This window comes from Acanthochromis polyacanthus, chromosome 17 (genome assembly GCF_021347895.1).
Source record: "Acanthochromis polyacanthus isolate Apoly-LR-REF ecotype Palm Island chromosome 17, KAUST_Apoly_ChrSc, whole genome shotgun sequence".
NCBI classification, from domain to species: domain Eukaryota; kingdom Metazoa; phylum Chordata; class Actinopteri; family Pomacentridae; genus Acanthochromis; species Acanthochromis polyacanthus.
Window position 1 is genome coordinate 12,792,542 of NC_067129.1, and position 22,060 is coordinate 12,814,601.

General features: G+C 39.6%; 1 protein-coding gene across 13 annotated transcripts in view; it reads right to left on the reverse strand.

The window, feature by feature from the left end:
* Positions 1-977: 977 nt before the first annotated feature.
* LOC110948798 (neurexin-2-like) overlaps positions 978-22,060 on the reverse strand; it is a 126,321-nt gene continuing 105,238 nt past the window's right edge. For 9 of the 13 annotated variants that reach the window (XM_022190501.2, XM_022190502.2, XM_022190500.2 and 6 more), the window contains 6 exons: positions 20,110-20,291; positions 13,186-13,357; positions 9,484-9,573; positions 7,859-8,187; positions 5,029-5,113; positions 978-3,543 (listed from right to left, as the gene is read on the reverse strand). In XM_022190501.2, coding sequence (XP_022046193.1) covers positions 2,741-3,543; positions 5,029-5,113; positions 7,859-8,187; positions 9,484-9,573; positions 13,186-13,357; positions 20,110-20,291 — 1,661 coding nt within the window. In that variant the 3' untranslated portion in view covers positions 978-2,740. The remainder of the gene's footprint in view (positions 3,544-5,028; positions 5,114-7,858; positions 8,188-9,483; positions 9,574-13,185; positions 13,358-20,109; positions 20,292-22,060) is intronic. The other 4 variants (XM_051938098.1, XM_022190507.2, XM_051938096.1 and 1 more) reach the window with 1 other exon arrangement.

Consider the following 22,060-nt stretch of genomic DNA (forward strand, 5'->3'; position numbering starts at 1 on the left):
ATATGGTTTGCACTCTCGCTCTCCATAATGAAAGAATACTCTACTTACATAAATTTGAGGGAGTCGAAACGAAAAATTAATAGAAATGCTGCAGCAGACATCGAGATATCCAGACACTTAGTCCCTCAATATGGGTCAGCCTCCTAAAACTTCAGCTCCCTCATCTATCATATTTAAATCTGATAGCATCTTTTGTTAAAACATTCTCTGTCTTGAAGATTGTAGCCACAAATTTGCTGCATAGGCTTTCCAATGTGAAAGCCTGAGATATCACTTGCAGGAAAGGCCACAAGTGAGACCTGATCTTATCACACTGTAGCATCCCAGACACGAGGTCAGCTGGTTCAAAAATGTGGAATATTTCAACTTCACATGTCAAAATCCTCCTTAATGAAGTCCAGCCTTTTCGATTTCAATTGAGACCTGAACTAGACAGCAGCAGCAGCAGTGTCAGGTATAGAAAAAACATTTTGTTTCATAATACATAATGGACATCCAGGCATTACTAACACACCAGAACTACGCAGCATCCAAAAGCGGGAGAGTGAGCAAGAGAGAGGAAAGGGAGAGAAAATGATGATGAAACGCAAGTGTAAGACACATTTTTAACACATTTCATGACCTGCAATTTGTGTGAAATGCCGTTTCTTCATGTTTAACATGTCAACTTATCTTGTTAGCAAAATGGCCTTTGCAGAATTACATCACTGTGAATATATTTTGCTTCTCCAAACCCAAAAGAATCATTTGTTCCCAAGCTTAATCATGAGTAGATAGATGAAAGGAATCAGCACTTACATAATATAACCTTGATATATACCACAGTTGTCACCTGGAATCCTTTTTTTTTTGTCAGTTTGAGTTCACTATATGTTCTCACCTACAAACTTTTCAGTGTGCGCCTCTAGAATATTTGTATCCACGAATAAAAGCCGAACAAGGGGAATCTACAGGAAGCAATACACAACACAGGTGTGTACAAAGTATATAATCAAGTGTATTTCATCTTTATCCACGTTCTGTACACATATTAAGATCCATTTCACATGAACACTATACAATAGCAATGAGTGAGGAATGGTATATTTTCTGAGCGCTGAGCAGCTCATGTTGAATGGCACTTCCATAAAAAATAACAGGAAATCACAGAGCATGAATAAATAACTCAACAGAGAAAATGGCTTTATATTATCAGATCCATTGAGTAACAGATTCAGCACATATAAAATGCACAATGCAACAAAACCAAACATTTGTTTTTTCCAACCTTGTGTTTTTCTCTGCATAATCTGGTCTGTAAATAAAAAATAAAATGAAATAAAAACGAGATTTGCAGCTATCAGAGGAAAGTGTGCTTTTTGTCCGGATTTTAAGTAAAGGCAATCTAAAATGTAATGTGTTAAGAGGAGTGGTAACAAGATACATCGAAATATCAGAGAAATATCAATACAGTTCACAAATCTTCAATTATTCATCTCATAGAATAGTCTTTTAATAACTGATAGAAAAAACAATACATGTTTGGCTGCTTTACAAGGAATACCTATGTCTGAAAGATATGTTTACATTTTCTGTGTGCTTCTGAATTATCCCATGACAGTTTAGAGGAAAGAAAAGATCATGAGTGAGCCAGCCTCTGGTGGTGAGGTGCGTCGATTCTCTCTTTCCAAGAAGCGGTCAGAAACACTTCCTCTCGTGTGATTCTGTGTTCCTGAAAATTCCTGTGAAGTTCGGACTGCGACAGTTTAGACGTCGTGAAAGCTGTGAAGGGGGCCGAGCATCTTGGGTGTTTTTTTCTTCTTCATACCTTCCCTGCATACACAATGCTTCATCCAATCTGCTAATCTCTATATGTACATACAAGCAGTGTTTACAGAGAAATACCTTCACTGGTGTGGACTCACTTGTTCACAATTATCCCTACTTGGAATGGCATGGCACATCGACTGTGAAATCTCACATAGATAGTGTTTCTGATCCATCATACGATAAGGTTCACTGACCGGAGTATATTACGTGATCAAATAATCCTATTAAGATGCAGTATTTTTCACCAGGACGCCTAAATATCTTGCTTCATTTATGGTACTCCATCAGCAACGTACAATAATACCATCTCCCGTGGACAGAGGCAGAATGATTGGGGAGTTTTAAAACCACATGACATGACATGGAGGCTGCAGAGATGACGTCTTATCCAAATAAAGGCTCTCTCTTTGAGTGTAGTCAGGATGACTGGGGCGCTCTCTGCTCATCTGCCATAAAAATTCAATAACTGGCCTGCTCTGCCTCATATATCAGCATGTTGACATTGAGACTTGAGATAGAGCATTACAAACAAGTACAAAGAAACCGGATGTTCTCAGCACTCTTCACTGTGCCATATCCATGCTATATACAAAGCCAAAGTGGATATGCCTCCTCCTACCTCATTAAAAACATAAAAAAAAATGACACACTAATAAAGAATCGGTGGATGCAGACTGAGTGCACGTCGTGACACAGAGGATGAGTCAAATCTTGTGCCGTATATACGAATTTACCACTAATAGGAGCTGGGCAACCTTGATTTTTGAGAAAAAATGTAAAAGCAAGATACAGTTACTTTGTGCAGTTGTTTCTTTTGGTGGCCTCTGAAATTTGTCTGATAGTCAACCTGACAAAATAGGGGAGCACAACGAAAGCATTCTCTCTCGCCCTCTTGTCTCAGTCCACACTCGCCAACTCTCCTTCTCCGTTCTCAGACGTAGTATTCTTTGTCTTTGTTCTTTTTGCCCTTTGTGATGGCCTTTGCCACAGAGGCCGTTGCTGTGCTTTTGTCCTTGACCACTGCTCCGTTGCCCTCCACAGTGGAGTTGTTGGCAAAATTGTGGCTCTGGTCTGTCTGGTAGGAGCCCTCATCCCGGTTCCGGTACTTGTACATGGCATAGAGGAGGATAAGAATGCAGAGAGCAGCAGCAGCCACGATACCAACCACCATCCCTGTGGTGCTACTGGACTCCCTGATCACCTCCACGGCACCAGGCTGGCTCTTTTCATCAGAGGCTGTGGGGTTGGCTGTGGGCACATGGGGAAAATTGGGTGGGTAAGTTAGTCCTGGTGTGTTTCGGGATGATGGAGGAGCAGGGGGCAGAAGCACCTGGTCACGGGTGTTCATTTTGCCTGCGGGAATGTGGAGCTGGTCGGGGTTGGTGGTGGGAACAAAAGGAGGTAGGGGGCGGGGTTTCTGGACTCCACCCTCACCAGCGGCGGGAGGTGGAGGAAGGACTGTCCTGTCAGTGACCAAAGGGGAGTTATTATTGTAAAAGTCCTCGTCATCGGATTCCGTCATCTCCCCAGAGCCGAAGGCCGAAACCTCCACAGGGTCACCGCAGTCCTCCTGGTCCGGGGGGCAGGAAGGGTGAGGAGGGAGTATCAGGGACTCTTTGGTGGTTTCAAGTGGGGAGAGGAGGGTGGGAGGAGGAGGGATGACGGGGTAACGGGTGGCGATGGATGGGGGCTCAAGGGAATCCACTGTTATTATAGGCAACACTAATTCACCTCCTAGAAAGGAAACAGAAAAGGTAGGGGATCCTAAATTAGAACAACATTAAAACTGAAAAATTCTGGCTGAACAGTTGTGCTCATTAAGGTGGAGGCACAATCTGCTCATTATGTAGATTACTGCTGAGGAATTAGGCTAATATTAGCTGGCTTATCAGTGATATTATTTATAGTGATGGCACATATTATGCCGATTTCTATAATGCAAGGTTAATTACATCAACATTTGGCACAAATAGAGAAAAACTAATTAAAAACCATCGTGACGCTGTCTTGAAGGTATGCAGCTCTCGGTTTTTATATGCAGTCGATGTGTGGGTGTGCGCAATTTCAAAATATAATACAGCAAAAACATAGAGAAGCTCACATGCAGACACAAACAGACAAGATGACCCTTGAAAGGCGGCAGCAGAATGAAGAGCACATCATAAACAAAAGAGCAGTAAATAAAATTGCCATGCTGCTGTATGCACTTCTGTAAGCTGAGGTTAGGGGATGACAAGAGAGCAGACAGGTTATTGTATAAAGGAATCACACACACAATACTATGCCCTGCTGAAAGCAAACAATGCCTCATGAATATTTTTAATCATTATATGGATATAGATTTCTTGCCATATAATATAATCTCCTATATATGTATACTGTGTAAATATACATCTTTGATCTGTCTCTTCGGTCAGAATGTCTCGTGCTTGTGGAGGAATATTTCAGTCTGCACTTATACAGATATTTATGGCCACTAGGTTCTCTTTCATCATTAGTTGAGTCACACTTTGCAGGGCGAGCCAACAACAAACAATTCTGATAAGGTCATATTAATAATTGAGGCACCCATAATAAGGGCAGACTCATTCTTAAGTTCCACAGCTTGTTTCCGTCACAAGCCTCCTCTACAGTCATTCACGCTTAATGAGTGCAGTACACTCCACAAAGACCTTCTTTGATTCAAATTTAGCCAGATGCAGACGTATGTATAAACTCAAACAGCTGCAATAGCATCATGTCTGATCATGGCAAAATGGTTTTGAGCAGTTTGGCAGGTGATTATTATGTCTGTGGATAGGTTTTGTCAACATGACAGTGTCACAGAATGCAGCCATTTAATTTTATAGGTGTGTAGATAAAAATGAAGATGGAGTAGGGTGTGATGAAGATGGGTGTGGTCTGACCCATGAGATCTGAGTACTCAATGACAATGTAGTAATGACTACTGAGGACTCATAGGTCGGAGCGTCTGCATGTTGGTAGGTGTTATGGCTGGTGTGATCTTATCACAAGATGGTCTCCAGTTGAGTCTGTGACAACTATCCAAAGGAGGACAGCTGGCTGACAGAATGCCTGAATAAATGAATGGAAGATAGCTGTAGAAACCTCAAACTGAGAGGAGAGAGTTGCTTTTCTGACGGTGCATTCTGTGTACAATGCTGGGTAAAAACAACATTACTAGCAGCAACTACCATCTTTTTGCCATGGCTGACCCACCTGTTCCTGGTTCACACTCTTCCAGATCCTCGTCATCACTTGGACACTCAGCTGACGCCACCAAAATATCATCAGAGTTCTGAGGCTGAAAGAAAAGGTATAAAATGTATTGTTTTTAAAGTAAATCACAGCCCACACAGTTCTATCATCTACATTTGCAGTCAGGTTTTTTTTTGACTGCGTTCTCAGACTGTCCTATTTGAAGAAAACCTGCAGAATGCAGCACAGTACCACATTAATGTTTTTCGCTTGGAGCAAAACTACTAAGACTACAAGTTCGACATGAGCCCATATGCAGCTGCTCTTTATTCTCTACCCCTGTGCAGACTTTACGTATGAACAAAGTAAAGATATTACTGAAAGGGATTCTCAGAAGACTAAGTGCTGTTTCCCTTTAATTTGATATAACTTGCTCTTGTACTATTCTTTTGTGTAAATTTAGCAAAAAACACAGAAGATTACCACATGTTAAAACAGATCTTTAATATGTCTAAATGAGATTTTAGGATTCACAGTGGACTCTGAGTATAGAGGGGATTGGAATAGATGGCTTACTAATGGACTTAGTGGGATAAACTGAAGATAAATGAAAGGCAATTTTAGGGAAACTGAAATAGAAATGTACTGAAAAATGTAGTTTTATTTGCAGAGGCAGTGGTGAAGTTCTTTAACTCACTAAACCAGAACCTGCTGGCAGGTTTAAAGGGCATGTTGTCTTTTAAAAAATAACCAGTGACCACCCTGAGACATCAGATTTTCAACTTCTGATGGTGTGCAAATGTATCATGTGTGAAGTGCTGCTTAATCAGAAAATTTGTCCAAACCTAACCTTAAAATTGTGATATTTCATCTATTTACCTATATTCTGCATGTACCATTCAAGAATTAGCCATTGTTGCTGTTTGCAGGAGCCACACTATGTAAAAAAATAGTAATTCGACACTCCTTAGCAAAACATAAAGCCATTAGAAGTCTCAGCTGTGTCCAAAATTCAGGAGCGTTTTGGCTTAACTCAGCTGAACTGCAGCTTTGCTTACACAGAGCAGGTATATGGAAACAGATTAAAATGTAAATAGTAAAATAACTGTAGAATAGAGTCCCTGTTTTTTCCAGTATCAGTAATATCTTTGGGCCCTTGGATTGTTGGACAAGTTAAGTCTATTTTTCGATTTTGTTTCATTGTTTTTAATAAAAAAAGTACATTCTGAAATAGTTGCAATAGTTCAAATTGAACTCTAAAGTATAAATGTTCCTAATCCTGACACTATATAAAGATAGTTATATATGAATTGTACTTTTTAAGGTTTTTACTGATCTCCCTGTAGCAGAATCCTTCAAGTCTACAGTGGCTAGTGGATGCTGCGGTTAGAAATAAGTTGGTGTGTCATACAGATTTTTTTGTTCAATGTCTAGAGGGGTAATTGCGCTCATATGTGGAGAGTTTTTGTTTCAAACTTTAACATCAACTTCTGTCTTGATTACCAATTAAAACGGGGGGAAAAAAAGGAATAAAGAAGCTCAGTTAAATGTTCGTGATATTTCACTTTGGAAAAAAGTTTCAAACTTTAATGAATGAACTAGGGTCATTTTTCTACAGCTAATGCCATGCCTGCTGCAAGTGTAGAGAGGAACCAAAGAGTCAGATGTTCTATCTGATTGTCCTTGGTTGTGTGATTGTGTTCTTTTATTTGCACAGACTGACACAGTTAAACTTCAAACTGCACACTAATAAAGGATTAATAGAAAACGAATTCCAATTATGAGCAGAATGTGACAAGCAACACTGAGACTGAAAAAGCATGAAGGATCCAGGTGAGTTATTTTACACTTGTACAGGACGTATAATAGCAGAGGAACCACTTCTGCCCTATTTTTTTCTGGTTAGCCTGCAGATTAAATTTATTATGGCAAGGCACACACTTGGTTTTTGTTACGTTCCGTTGTGTGTTTGAGTAGGTACGGAAGGCTGTGTTTTTTTTCCTCTCTTTTCCGTGTTCCTAGGTTACCCCCGGTGGGATGGCTAGGTGCACCTGTGGCTCCTTACAATCAGCAGGGATGGTTAAAAGATGAGCCAACCTGATCATCGTGGCCAGTGGGCCAGATCAGCTGCCAGAGTGTGGTGTTGGTGTCTCGCGTTCTTCTTTAGGCCACGTGTCTAATGGTAAAAGGACTGTGTGATAGTGTGACCAGCTTTGTACTATGAAGCTTGCTTTGTGTTGAAATTCGTTTTTTTTTGCTGATGTAACACAGTCAATTTTCCTGCCTCTGTATCTGTTTCTTTTTATATTTGTTACTCCCCTCATCCCCTTATTCTTGGGGACGTAACAGTCTCATATGAATCATACTTTTGACGATAAAGATAAATATTGGTTGAGAGAATTTAGAGGTCTGTCAAATGTATTACTTTGGCACAATGTAGGTAAACAAACTAGAAAATGACACAAAATATAAAGGGTTATATGTGTTTGTATGAACTAATATGGATTGTCTTGGCATTTTTGCATTTGTTTTTGCTAATCTTTGGTTCTAAAGAATAACCGGACCCGTTTTAATACTTAAAGAAAATAGAATATCAATTTAGATTCTCAGAAAGGTGTGGGAAACAATAAAAAGTATAGTCGAAAAAACACCACAAAGTATCTCATCTCTACAAACCTACTTAATTAAAACATGGTAACTCTGTGATAGAGGTGTTTTAAAATCACTTTTACCTCCTGGGAAAAAGTGAAAACATCCTTTATTCAAGCAACTAGCCAATTAACTCCCAGTTGTCCAGTTGTCAGCAAATCACCATCCAAGTCTCCCCACATATTCCTTGAAACTCTCTGACCTTTGAGATGCTTTCCCTGAGGCTGGGTGAGCGCTGCCTCCGGGTGGTGGTCGTAGCCATAGTGGTGGTGGTCTCCATGATCGTGGTGGACATATCGGACACTGCCAGCGGAGTGGCCGAGGTGGTGTCGGTGGTCAGCACGGAGAGCGAGTCTCCGACCAGGCGCAGGTTCCCCTCCACCTGCACACTGGGATCATTTTCTGCTGCCAGTTTGAGCACCTGCAGGCCGTTGTAGTAGAGCCCAGAAATCTGACCCTGGAAGGGCCGACCCTTGTCATGGCCGCCAATTTTAATGGCTGCCTGGCTGTTAAAGATGGTCAACTGTCTCCCTAAAGTCAGACAGAGACATAGAAAAGGTCGAAACAAAAGGGAGAGAATGGCAGAGCAGACATAGAGAGGTCATATGGGAGATTTTGCACAGGCGCATCATTTGAACCAGGTGGCTTGAGTGATTATAGACATTGATAGGAATTAGTTTAAAGGCTGATTTAGACTTTAAAGGGAAGGTTAGTTTATCATTTTGACTTCACACATGCAGGCTACAACGGGAGGCCTGTTTAGGAGTCTATTTATGTGTTTTGTTAAGACAAAGGTTTTGGAATATCACAGATTAAATTAGCAAACTGTCTGTGGGGAAAAGGACAGATGTTTTTCCAGGACAGTTTTTTATGTCTTAGCTCTAAAATTGATGGTGCGAGGATGCATGTCTTATGGCTCTTTTTTTTATACAGAGAATTATTAAATTGGCAGTCTGTGTACAGCTAAATGACAGTAAAAGTTAAACTCCCTCCTCCTACTGACTTTATCAGCCATTAAGCCATTAAAACATGCTTTGCTCTGGGTTCCCTCTCGTCCAATTGTTTCACCTCCTGAAAGGGGCAATGATATCTAACAGCACCATTGTCAGCAGCTGCACTGATAAGCAGTGTTACATCAGAGGAGGACTGCAGTAATGGGCTCATCTCAGGAGAATACTTATTAGCAAAGTTAATGGCTGCAAACAGTGATCTGCTTTAACAGGCTGTCAGGGCTGTTTTGTTGCAGCAAAAAACTTCAGCTTGGAAGTCTGACATGGTGGTTGTAGTACTATACAAGGCTACACAAGGTTACAAGGAACACGAAAGAGGGAAAACAAGTTCCCCAGTGTGATGACATCCACGCGCTATGGTTTAAAATGTTCAGGTATTAAAAGCTCGAGCCGTGCTCAGGTTATGCCACATGATAATTTCACTGAAAATGTTACACAGCAGTTTAATGGCTTTTATGTAGAATAATTACACACAGCATCTAATTACACACAGTAGTTAAGAGGGATGATAGAAGGTTAGACAAAGGTTATGTGCGTTTAATTAATTTAGTTTAAAATCTTTGTTAAGGTGCAGATTTTCCACAAGGTGTAAGGGTGACAAAATAAATGGCAAGAATCACCTGCTTTCACACTTATTTTCCACTTGAACCTACATGGAGGCCATCAGAATCCACAGCCAATAGAAGTGTCCAATTAAAATAGAAAAGATACAACCCAATCCTTGTCACCCTTGTCTTCTGGCACTGCACCTCTCATGGAGGGGAAGGTTATTTAGTGGTTATTTCAAGGGTTAATTAATTAATCAATTAATTTTTACCTTTATCGAGTAGCCACTCGTCAACTACCCGACCAAGTCTGTATGGCATTCTTTGTCTAGCAATAGCCAGTCGTTCATTATCATAGTGTCCTTCAAAGAATTTGGAGAGACAGATTAAAGGTTAAAGTCTGCAAGCTGAAAGATCACATGGTTAGAAACAATGTTATAACGGCTAACAGGTTTAACAAGTTATCAATTTTAACCCAGCTGTGAGTTAAAAGAAACTTGTGCTTTACTTAGTGTTATCTAGTTATTACAGTGTTAATGCTAATTAGAGTAATGTTTAGGCTATTTATAATGTGCTACACTAGTTAGACTTATTTAGCTATTGTTTTAGCAAAGAATAACCTTCAATGAATATCAATAACAGCAAAAAAGATTTTAAGTACTTGATAAAAAATAGATGTTAATTCAGGTTAACATAAGAAACACATAAAATATTCGACAGAGACAATCAAGAAAACAATATTTAGACAACAATATTCAATCTGGAGTAAGAGCAAAAACAGACATTAGCCTTTGAATTTGACCAGAGACAGAGAGCTGAAGTCCCATCTCACTTCAGTTCTACAATATATATTTATAACACATTGCATGATATAAATACACTGTTTTAACTGTAACTCCCATGACATATTGATGTCAACATTAAAGAGTCATGGGAATTGTAGTTGTTATATTCTGAAAAAAACAACCAATTGGTGTTCTGTATTTATGCATGATTTAAAGACGTTTTAGCACTCCAGCAGAGAACAAACATTACATAACAGCTGTTGAAAAGATGGAAATCAGGGCTTAAAGCTGACAGGGCTTCAGCTCTCTTTTTAACACATGCAGACACAAACAAGTGATAAATCAAATTAAAAACCCCAACAGGAAATATATGATAACAACAGCATGACTTGTTTCTGGACAACAGCAGAGTCCAGTTAATATTAGGCCAACAAATATTCTTAATTAAGTCCAGCGCTGAAGAGCTTCAAATCAGCTGCAACGTTTCACAGACTTTACAAGCAGTAAATCCTTGTTGTGATTATAGATAAATTGCTATATGTGTAAGGCACCTTATTCTGTGTATAAGCATGTGTCAGGAAAAGATTATTTGCAAACATGTTTACCCAGCATATAATTAATACAAATGTAAAACAATAGATAGAAATGAATAAAACATAACAGCTGTTCAAAGTCACCTATGTTGTTGAACATGAAATAGCAATGGATGAATAAAAAGGATTAGGATTACTGAGTAACATGAAGAAGGAGGCAGAGTACATGACGTTAAAACGAAGCTTACCTAGACTAGTGTTTTTACACTTTGATTTAATATCGAGCAGATTTTTAAATAAGTGACAATTCATCAAACTGTTGGAGAGCTGCAGGAGGTGTGTCTTAAACAAATGGAAGTACATTGCATATTATACCTTACCTCATGCTGTTTGATTTCTATTTAAAGCCAAAAACAATCAGCAGTGTTTTATTATACTCGTAATTATCGCCTATGTGAGGTACACTCTCTTGCAGCAGCAACAAGGATCCTTATTTATGATTGCGGCGATGCACTTCAGTCATTTACCATTTGAAATGATTCAAATTCACTGATTACCGAGTGGAAGCTGACAGAAAGGTGCACACATGGCCGTCTCTATTATACTATTTTGATTTATGTACAACTGCGGCATATGCGTGTGCGCTTTGAGCACCAGCTGGGAAGCAGAGAGGGGACTTGGTTTCCTCCCGCTGTGCAGCTGGTGCACCTGTTCTGAATAAGGTTAACTGGTTGATTGGGTTAGAACAGGTTAAAGCGCAGCCGGTCATGATTGCATTATGTATGATGTTTGTTTGTTTGTTTTGCTATATTGGTGGAGAGGTCTATGTAGGGTAAGCCTCTGAACCCCCAAAACCTTCCAGTATGTTTAAGAGGCAGGTTATGTTGAAAAAAAATGAACTGAATCATTTACCAGAGCCAGAAGCTGTCACAACAGAACATTTTTATAGATCTACAACATTTTTATCCCTTAAACTACTCATCAGTGATGTGTGGTACCATCTGAAATCAAATCTAAGCTATAAATCATCATATTCCAAAGTTTTTGCTATAACCATATTTTGCAAAAAGCAAAAAAAATTCTGACTTCCTCTGTGTAACTGAGAAGTCATTAGTGATGCAATGCAACCAACAGTCGTGTCAAAAATTTGAGGAATTTTCACCTTAACTGGGTTGAACTAGAGGCTGCATTTACACAGAGCAGATAATAGACAAGTATTTAAACAGTTTAAATGTGCATGTAGTTCAATATGCACCATATGTAGAGACACTATTTTGTATTCCAGTGTGGAAGAATGTTTTTCATGTTGAATCTAGGTTGTTAAAAATTTTGTTAAATAAGTACATAACGATTACAATAAAGAATTTTATCTTCTTTCTTGCATTTGGTCTCTTTTGTGCCTTATGGCATTATTACTATGTCATACAGCACAAAAGATGTGCCACTTCTGCAGAGGTGCAGGACTTTATATTGCAGTGAAAAATGAGTCTACCGTGAGAATAAATGTGTCAGGAGCAAAAAAAAAAAAAAGCCCAGAAACTGCATGTGGCTCAGAGGGTTACGGAAATTTTCCTAAAAGGGATGAATCTGGGATTTAACAAGATAAATATACTTAAACACAAAACATAACAAAAAAGCTGAACACATAACTGTCAGATTATAGAAGAATATAGTATAGTATAATATGAAAAAGTGATGTTTACATGATGTTACTGTTCAGTGGACAGATTGAGCATGATCGCCGCAATATTTTAAATGTCAACAAGAATTTTTCAGCAACAGATTTACCCTTAGTCAGTATTGTCTCTTTTAACCTGGGCCCTGAGGTTGACACAGTAATGATAAATGTTGTATTAGGTTTATACAGTCCTCAAACCACATTAGTACACTTAAAGGTAGAGTCAGCGATTGGAACCCAACAGTTTTTGTCAGATTCAGTGAATATCTCCTCACAGTCTGCTAGCTGTCTGTTCTGTGTGTGAGCTGAAAGAAATCCTTTGTTGGTACATAGAAACCAAACAAAGTGGCTTGTACTGATCCATAACACTCGTCCAGTGTGTCCTGTGCACGTTCATGCTTGTGCACAGAACTGGGGAAAAGCGAAAGGGAAGGGAAATGGATTGAAAGAGGGGCGTGTAAGCGAGAGAGACGATGAATCTGACAAAAACTAATTATCTAAATGTGTTAACTACCTAAATATCAACCATTCCTCTCAGAAACGCAGACTCCACCCTTGAGCGCATCTTTAAGAAAGGTCTAGAAACCCCAGTTGGGCCACATATGCATCTTAACTAGGCTCTCTGAAAATACAGCAGCAGCTGATGAAAGCTCTTTCATAGCTAGACCTACTTAGAAAGACAGCTTTAGGCAAATGTATCCATTTTCAGATTATCATATTTTTATACTGGATGGCATGTTCAGTTGTATATGCGGAGCAACTTAATAGATAACTTACAGACTGATGAAATTACTAGACAGGAAAGCTGAATCAAAATAAGTAACTGGGCAAATTGCCAATCAGTTCTTTGCCAAATATATTTCATAACTGCTCATTCAGTGATTTATTTCTGACATGCAGTCCTCTCTGGCTAATCCATATGGTTCATGCTGTCTCTCTATGCATCAGAAACCTCATAGTCTGTGTCATCAGTCTTACCTGGTGGATAACGCTCAATGACTGGATGGTTGTCCACCTGGAGAGTGGCATTGCCACCACTGCGTGTGAAGCGTACAACATGGTACTTGCCATCATTTACTATGACAGCGGGCTCATCGATGGTGATGTCATCTGTCCCCACGTTGAAGATGACACCGATCTTTCCTTGATCCTGCACGCAGACAGCAAAGAATGAATGCGAGTCATTAAAGAAATGACACAAAGATATAGGCAAGACGAGCCTCCTCCCGTGGGTTTGAGGACAACCCAATACAGGGACACTCATTTAGCAATTACTTTAAATAAATAAATGTCAGGGCTAACCCTACTTAGAGGCTTTCCTTTGCTGCTCTGGGCCTGACCTGAGAGTTTTCACGCCATTACCTTGGAGGCCCTCTGCCACACATAATACTGCTGCTGGGCATTGTCAGCAATATGATGTAAAACTCAGAAGAATAGCATGGTGGGCTGAACATGGAAATAGGTATAGTTGACTGGATTTATTTAGTTTTTTTGCAGCTCATCTGTCATATTGTCACTGTCATATGATGCTCTCCTCACAGCTCCATGCAAATCATACACCTAACATGTAAAGCCTTTGTGCATGCAGATATCCAGGTACAAGTCCCAGTATCGTAACAGGATATATATATATAAATAAAGTTCTGTATATATATTTAGTTTCCATCTCACATGACAGCAAATGTTTTATCTTGAAGTCAGCATGTGTTTTTCCCCTTACTTTTATCTTTTCTTTTGGCTTTTTAGTCCCATTTGAATATTCATATTGAGAAAAAAAATGCAGACTGGAGAATCTCTATCTACTTGTCAGGCCAGAAACCTGGTTTAAGCAGAAAAGCATCATCATTTGTGACATGGACAGTATGTTTAGTTCTATCTTTAGGGTTCAGCGCCATTTCCCCTAAACAGCCAGCTCAGGTTTCCTGATGTGGATCACTCCTGACAGAATCCTGCTGTTTCTCTTTTGGTTGACCAACTTCTCTCCCCGTCAGCCCCTCCCTGCTTCTGCAACCTTCTGCAAAGGTCAAAGCTGCTTCTCAAGCTTGCCTTTGGGTGGCACTAATAAGAAACATTGGAAACAGAGCGCGTGGGGTCTCGGTGCCCGTCTAGCCTTTGTGGACTCGCTGTCTTGCAGTCAGTCTAAATGCAATGCAAGGTCAAAGTGCTAATGTAGTTATAGGAGACACTGAGAAACAGAACACAGCCATGCAGGGGCGTCTTAGATTGGATTTGAACTTTGACAAAACTACAAATTACAGAATAAGTATGTAATTACGGAATGAAATGCGGCACATCCTGCTAGCCTAAAGTTAAGGTGCTGCAATAAAAGTCAGAAAACCGAATTACATCATACTTATTTAATAAGCAGTCAAGTGATTATGTAACGAATGCCTGTTGAATCTTATGTCTCATATGTTCCACACATAGGTGACAGGCTGTGCAATTCCACCCCCATAACATGTGTCTATCAGCTTTGTCAAGGACAAAGTCTGCAGCTTCGTATTTAAACACCGTCGACTCGGGTGGCTGCTTGCACTGTATCACACTTTCAACCTGGGAGGGAAGAAGAAGTAAACAGTGGAATTGACTGGTGCAGTGTTTTATTAAAATAAAACTCTGCAAACTCCTGGTCCTCTATGGCGCATGATGCACACAATATTTACTGGCCTTACAGCCATTATGTAAATATCTTCAACACTCAGCCTTACATTGCAATTGGATTCCCTGATTTCAGAGTTTCACAGCTTATTCCGCACCATTTTATGCGACTGATTGCTCCCTTTCTCTCCTACTTTCAATATTGCATTACGAACTCGAAAATTGAAATATGTAGACAAAAATACCCGTTTTCGTGATGGTGGCTGCTATTATGTGATGTAAAACCTGCCTCGGTGCTTTTTAATCATATGTAAAATCATTCGAGAAACCTTTGAATTTGAAATAATTATTCATGCTGACACGGTTGGTGTTAAGTACGGAAGTGTTAAGTCTCCTCAGAGACCCTGAATGTTCCATTAATAATATAATGTTAAGCTTGAGATACAGACTTTAAACTCCTTTTAAATAAAGGAACTGTATCTCCAAACACAACCTGAAGGTTAGCAGCAGGTCGATAGCTTTTTGGATTGTTATCTCTCTCAATTCTGTAATCACCTGAAACCTGTCGTGTGTGACTGATTTATGACACATGAGCTACAGCGGGATAATCAAATTTACACAAGTCAGAAAGAGGATGAAACCCCTTTCTGACAAATGTCTACCCACTCACAGTTACTCACCGAGCCTGTCAGTTAATTAAAGTCAGCGATACTGTAGGTTAGCAGGGTGTTAGGCCTCGCTAAGCCACATTTTATCATACAAATGTGTGCTGAAAAGCAAAGGATCGCCTTTTTTACATGCATAATTTACATTCCTTACATTATCTGTCAAGTTGTATCTTTTATATTGTTTGTTTACATATATGCTTTAGCCCGCAGAGCATAGCTAGTCAGCTATCCACGGTTTAATTACTCTTCCAACGAAGCAAACTGATGAGTAGTCATTAGGCAGCTACAGGGCAGAGCGACCTCAGGTCAAACTGAACCCATGTTCTCTGGACAACAATTAAAATCTCCAGGGCCAGAACAGTCTGCCCGGGGCTTCGTACAGCTTCAACAAAAGAGTTGCTTCTATTTTGCTTACTCAGTCTTGGAGCGTGTTTGTGAAATAGCCCCCAAAGCACCTCTTGACAGCTGGCAAAGCAACACCACTGCACTCTCGTTTTAGTAAACAAAAGCCTGGCCTATCCACTTCACTTTTTCCTTATTTGCAAGACGCTGCTTAATGCCCATTTGGGTATAAAGCATATCGTCTTGAAAAGCCGTGTTGTCTCCCACCTGGTTGTCTTGACATCAAATCTGATGGAGTATTTTCTGCTCCCACTGGAGTTTTTCAATGTGGGATCTCAATATTCATCTCATCTGCAGTCTATTTCATTTTAGGGGAGAAGGATATCAAATTATAAGGATTACAATAAGGATTTATTTTTGATTGGATGGAAAAGAAAACCCTGAAGGACTATGGCACTGACAATTCTTCTGTGATGAGACATCACTTCCACCTGATACATTTTTAAACGGAGCATAGAGTGGACAGATCATGATTCTTTTAAGAAGACCAGCATATCTGTCTGTCTCAGTTTGTCACCCGCCAACTGTCTTTCTCTGTATTGGCCAGGTTTACTGGAGATTTCTCCTCAGAGGCGAGTGGGAGCCTGCAACAACACTGCTGGGAATACAGACACTTCTCATCTTTCATATTCCCAGAGGAATGACAAAGTGTGTTTTCACCATCATCGCTCCAATGATATAAAACGGTATGTGGTTAATGAAAACACTGTAGTTGAGTGGAAAGTGTCTATTTCCTTTTGGAGGATTATACTTCATGGAAGTGACAGATCATAATAAGTAAGGCACTATAATCCTTTGAACTCTTACATATTTGCCAAATGATCAAAGGCATCTATTTTGTGTACTATGGGCCCTGAGTTAGAACTGTGAAAAAAATATTGCAGTCGCACAGTCTGTGAGAAAAAGAAATTGCATTTAAGCTGAATATTGCGCTTTCGTCTGCTTTTATATGATATTTAACAACATACACAGGAAGTACCAGATTTGAAACAGATTTCAAAGAATCCTCCTGAAATATACACATCCATGAGATTTCGGTGAAAATTTATTCAGATCTTCCTTCTCAGAATATGATTTTGGGAGCAAAATTTCTCAAACCTTTGCCCTGAATGATACATTATGAGAATTAATAATTAATAGCAACGCTGAATAAATTCATTTTTGTACATCTGTGTTTTGAAACACTGCTTCCATTTCACCATTCACCATTTTGTGCAACCACTGCTCTGTTTTTGTGTTATCTTTTAGTCACTCATTAAAATCACGACCATTTGAAACTAGCATTAGCCCCTCTAATGTGCTCTCTAGCGAATATGGCGATGGTTTGTCTCTTTTGTACAGAATAATTGGTCTTTGAAGCCGGTGCTTGTTCAAAGTTACATCTTCGGTTTCACCACGTGACCATTCTAATGCAGCAATCGTCCGCGGTTCTGAAGTTCCACTCTGATTATTCATCATTTTGGAGTTTTGAATAAAAAGCGTGTTATCTGAGGGAGATTATAAGCAGTGAATACTATTCTGAGGCCCCTCATCTGAAATGCCTGAATCCCTGTAGCAGATAAAACTCATATATCTTTTTGTTTGCTTTACTATTTCCAACTCTCCCTGGCGGCCGGTGTTATTCTGATCGGTGTGCTGCTTCTTTCCATCTTCACCTAGTTTTTTTTTTTTACAGTCCTTCCTTGTCAGCACAAGCAATTAGAAGGGAGAAACAGAGTGTGATAAAATGTAGAATTAACAAGAAACATAGATGCATAACAGGATCCGACGACCTAAGGTGCTATATTATGAGGATTAGCTGAGAAACTAAAAATGACAACCTTAACACCCTCTGAACTCTTCTGGATTCTCCTCCACTGATCGGTAATAAGGTGTCAAACTAAGCAATCTGTCTTGGTGCAAAGGACTTGGCAGATGCTGGGAAAAAAAGAAAAAAAAAGTCTTTTCAGCTGGCTTTGCACGCAGGCAACAGTCTTTGCGTTTACAAGCGACTGGCAAGGTCAGTTTCACAGTATTAATACTGGAAATACAATTTAAATTAGACAGTCTGGGTTTTTAGAACTAACTGAGGGGTGCAGCAGTTCAAGGTGTCTTGTTAAACTTTACACACTCCAAGTACATTGCAGCTTTCAGTTTTAAAATTAATAAAATAATAAAAAAAGTCCCAATTATTACCTTACCTTCTCTCCTGTAAAGGTAAATACACAACAGCAGTGTGAAATAGTGAATGGAACAAATACAGGATATCTGTTAGTGTGAAGGTATGCACCGATTTGGCGGGAAAAGTGTAATGTTACACCTTAAACATAACAGAATTACAAGTCTAAACTACCAGAGACAGAAACAAGCAATATGCTGTGAAAAAGTGTCTTTGAGTGACCTAAAAAGCGCTATATAAATTTGAAGTATTATTATTATTATTATTATTTAAAAATGAGTTTTTCAAAAAAGCATCAGTGTTATTCTTTTCTTTCATGTTCATCCATGTGCTGATTTGCACAACAGAATTCAAGATGAGACCTGATGATTTGGGAAACTCCTGGATAAAGAGAACACCTCCCCACATGCTCCACATGCTTTTGAAAACCAGGTCTGTGATTTTTTTTTTTTTAGGAAGCATTTTTCAGGTTACAACAAAGCGTCTGCTCGTAAGGGTGTAGCTCTGGTTATGAATTTTTTTGTCCTCTGCTTTGACAACAGATGTGATTTTAATTATTACACCACTTGCAGACATTTGACAGATCTCCCCCTCTGGTTTTCATCATGGCACACCTGTCCTGTGGCTACATACTAAAAAGGCTGATTTCCCACCAGAAAAGACACCATTGCTGGCAGCTGCGGAGGAGTCGTTTGATTTTTTTATTTTTTTTAACCACATGTGTTTATCACCAGAAAAACCTGACGCATGCTCCATCTTTTTTTATTTGGTCGCAGTTTTATTAATTCCTATTTCATCTCAATATTTGGACTTGGATGGCGCTAATCAGTGAATCATACAAGCTGTGATGTTTTGGTGCCAAATTAGAATAATGGCATAGTCTAGTTAAAACTTAATTTAAAAATAGACCGTCAGAGGTTTAGTCATATTCATGTCTTTTAATTAAGGTTGGAGTATCAGCACTCCAACAGCAAGCTTTACTTTTGAAAATTTGAGATAGTTTCTTTGCACCTTCTTTAACATGACTGGAGGGACATATTCACCTTTTGGATAACATGAGTCTATCTCAGTCTTTTTTTCCCCCACCACTTTTAATGATTAAAACATTTGCTTAATTGCTCCTGGAAATGCTTGCGTGACTCTGTAGCATCATTTGCACTCGTCCGACCTGCAGCAGCCTCATCTTGATATGAAGAGAAGAAATTTGTCTTTTTTTAAATAATGTGTGCTCTTTTTTTCACCCAAATGACAATATTAGTCACCAGCTACTTACTCATTAATGTTGCTTACTGATTTCCTCAGGCGCTATACAGACTCTGGTTGAAAAGGATCTAAATATTTGTTATCTTGTGTTTGCAGACATAGTGGACTAATTGCACTGTTCCGTTTAGCTGCCCACTTCACATTGCCCCGATTTTCATGAGATCTAAGGATTTTTGTCCTTTTTTGACACTTCAACTACAATCACAAATACAATGCTTCCTTCAATCCACACTCACAGACTAATCTCTCTGCATTCTTACATTTATTGTCTACGTATCTCCACATTTTGGAGATGTAACATTTCAACACCAGAAAAAGGATTGTGCACAAATATTCATAGGATTGCCTTGAGGGTCATATGAATAACAGGTTTAATATTTAATCTCCTTCAAGTGTTTTTTATCCATCACGACAGTGTGAGACCATTTTTTTTCTTTTCTTCCATCCTATTTATGCTTCAAAGGCTGCACAGTGGTGTTGTGGTTAGCACTTTAGCCTCGCAGCTAGAAGATCCCTGGTTTGTGTCTCTGCCTTAACGGAATCTTTCTGCATGGAGTTTGCATGTTCTCCCTGTGCATGCACGTGTTTTCTCTGGGTAGTCCGGCTTCCTCCCACAGTCCAAAAACATGCTGAGCTTAAATGGTAAATCTAAATTGTCCGTAGGTGTGAATGTGACTGTGATTGCTTGTGACTGGTGACCTGCCTTCGCCCTAAGTCAGCGGGGACAGACTCCAGCCCTAATGAGGATTAACCGGTGTATAGATAATGGATGGATGGATTTATGCTTCAAGCCTGAAAGAGTTCTATCCTTACTATGTGCAGCTGAAGATAGTCTCCGAGCCCATGGGTGCTCTCCACTCGCACCAAGATGGCGTCTTTCTGCTGACTGCTGAAGCCCACGGCTAACCGGTCGGCTCGGGTGCTCGGCCGCTCGTTGGGGGCCCAGGTGAAGGTGATAAGAGCCCCTCCTTTCCCAAAGATATATGTGGTCCCAGCTGAATAGACACAGAATAAGACACATGAGGAAACAGACATTAAGCAGAGACATTATAGAGTACCTTTTCTGAGCTGTAAATATTCACGGTATTAGTATTATTTCTTTATTAGCTGGCTCAAATGATCAGCTGGTAGAGATATAACTGTCATTCATTTGAATGCTAGTTGTAATATTAGTGATTATAAGTACCACCCCCAGCATGAAGATGAGATTTTGATTCCCTTTCTCACCAACCCAGAGCCAACTCTCCCCCTCCGCCCCACCGCTCTCCGCGCACACCATGTCTCGTTTCGAAGAATCACGCAGTAGGCAGAGAAAAGCCAAAACCAGAAGGGAAGGAGGGGGGATTTATTAAAGAGGCCTGCTTTTGCTCTTAAATCACACTTAAGTGGCCCAATTTGTGAAGTGTGATAAAGCTTTATATTCACAGATGTAAACTAATAGCAACAGCTGAGCGCCACAGTCGTATCTTTTACATCTTTTATCATTCTGCATCACACAGATTTTCGACTACAGGGCTCCAACTCCACACCACTGCAAACACTGAGTGTGGGTCCAACAGTACGGAAATCCAAAAACGAGGGCACAGCTTGTCCCTGAACTGATTTCACAGAATTCAGAAAAACAGCACATAATCCAAGATGGGCCGCATAGATTGAATTTATTGAACAGGATTAAATCTGCAGATTTGCATTTGTGTAGCTTTTAACAGGATTTTACTTTATGCATTGTGTACTGCTGCGATGCTTTTCTCATCAGATCAATGAGCGCATCATGCATGCTTCGTCAAGACTTGCATGTCTCCCAAAACCTTTTTTTTTCTGAGCATGAAAAATATATTATTTACCATCACTATCATTCAGCTGGCGTCCTCTGACTTACTGATTACTGATTATCAAGAAATCATGAGAAAGCACTTGAATGTGTCCAAAGCTTACATGTTTTGAATCTCATATTTTCTTACAGATGTTCTGATTTGACCAAACGCCTCTATGTATGGGATTCTTAAAAGTGCTAGAATCTACTTTAATATGAAATATAAAAATGCAAGTGATTCATGTTAAATGTTTAAAAAGGAATTGATTTCAGCCTGATTAAAATTCCTCCATCTGCTCATACAGTATCTAGCAGGTGCAGGGCAAAGCAACAATATCTGCTGGAAACTTTTTCATGAAAGGTACTCCTCTGCACTCAGAAAGATTCTTGTCTCCTTGAGATAAATGAGGCATATTGATGATAATTTGTCATTTACAAGCCTTACACGAAACCACAGAAACACCCATGCAGGCTGCTAAAATCCATTTGCTGATCAGGTGCTGTTAGACAACTCTGGATGATATGAGATGATTTATCCTTCAAATCTCAGACACCGCAGATTATTAATTAAACATAAATTTGCAAAAATTTGTGTGCGAACTGCAGAACCAGCGCTGTAATCCATTTTATGTAATCCATGCAAATTTATATTGTGTCCAATCAAAGTTAGCTCTGTCAGAATTAGGATTGCAGGAGCTGACTGCGGAGATGAAAAGATTATGCCACGATAGAGTGGAGTCATCATGAGACGTGGAACAGCAGACAAAACAATTACCTGTGATAGTGCACCACAAATTCATGTTATTATGTGCTTCTTTCACCACCTGATACCTAAGAGTTGCTTCACGACTGGAATTATCCAGTACCGAATCTCTAAAGATTTGGATGCGGAAGCACGGAGTAACACTTGAGACAAAATTGTAGCCTCAGTTCCAACCCCAACACTATTTT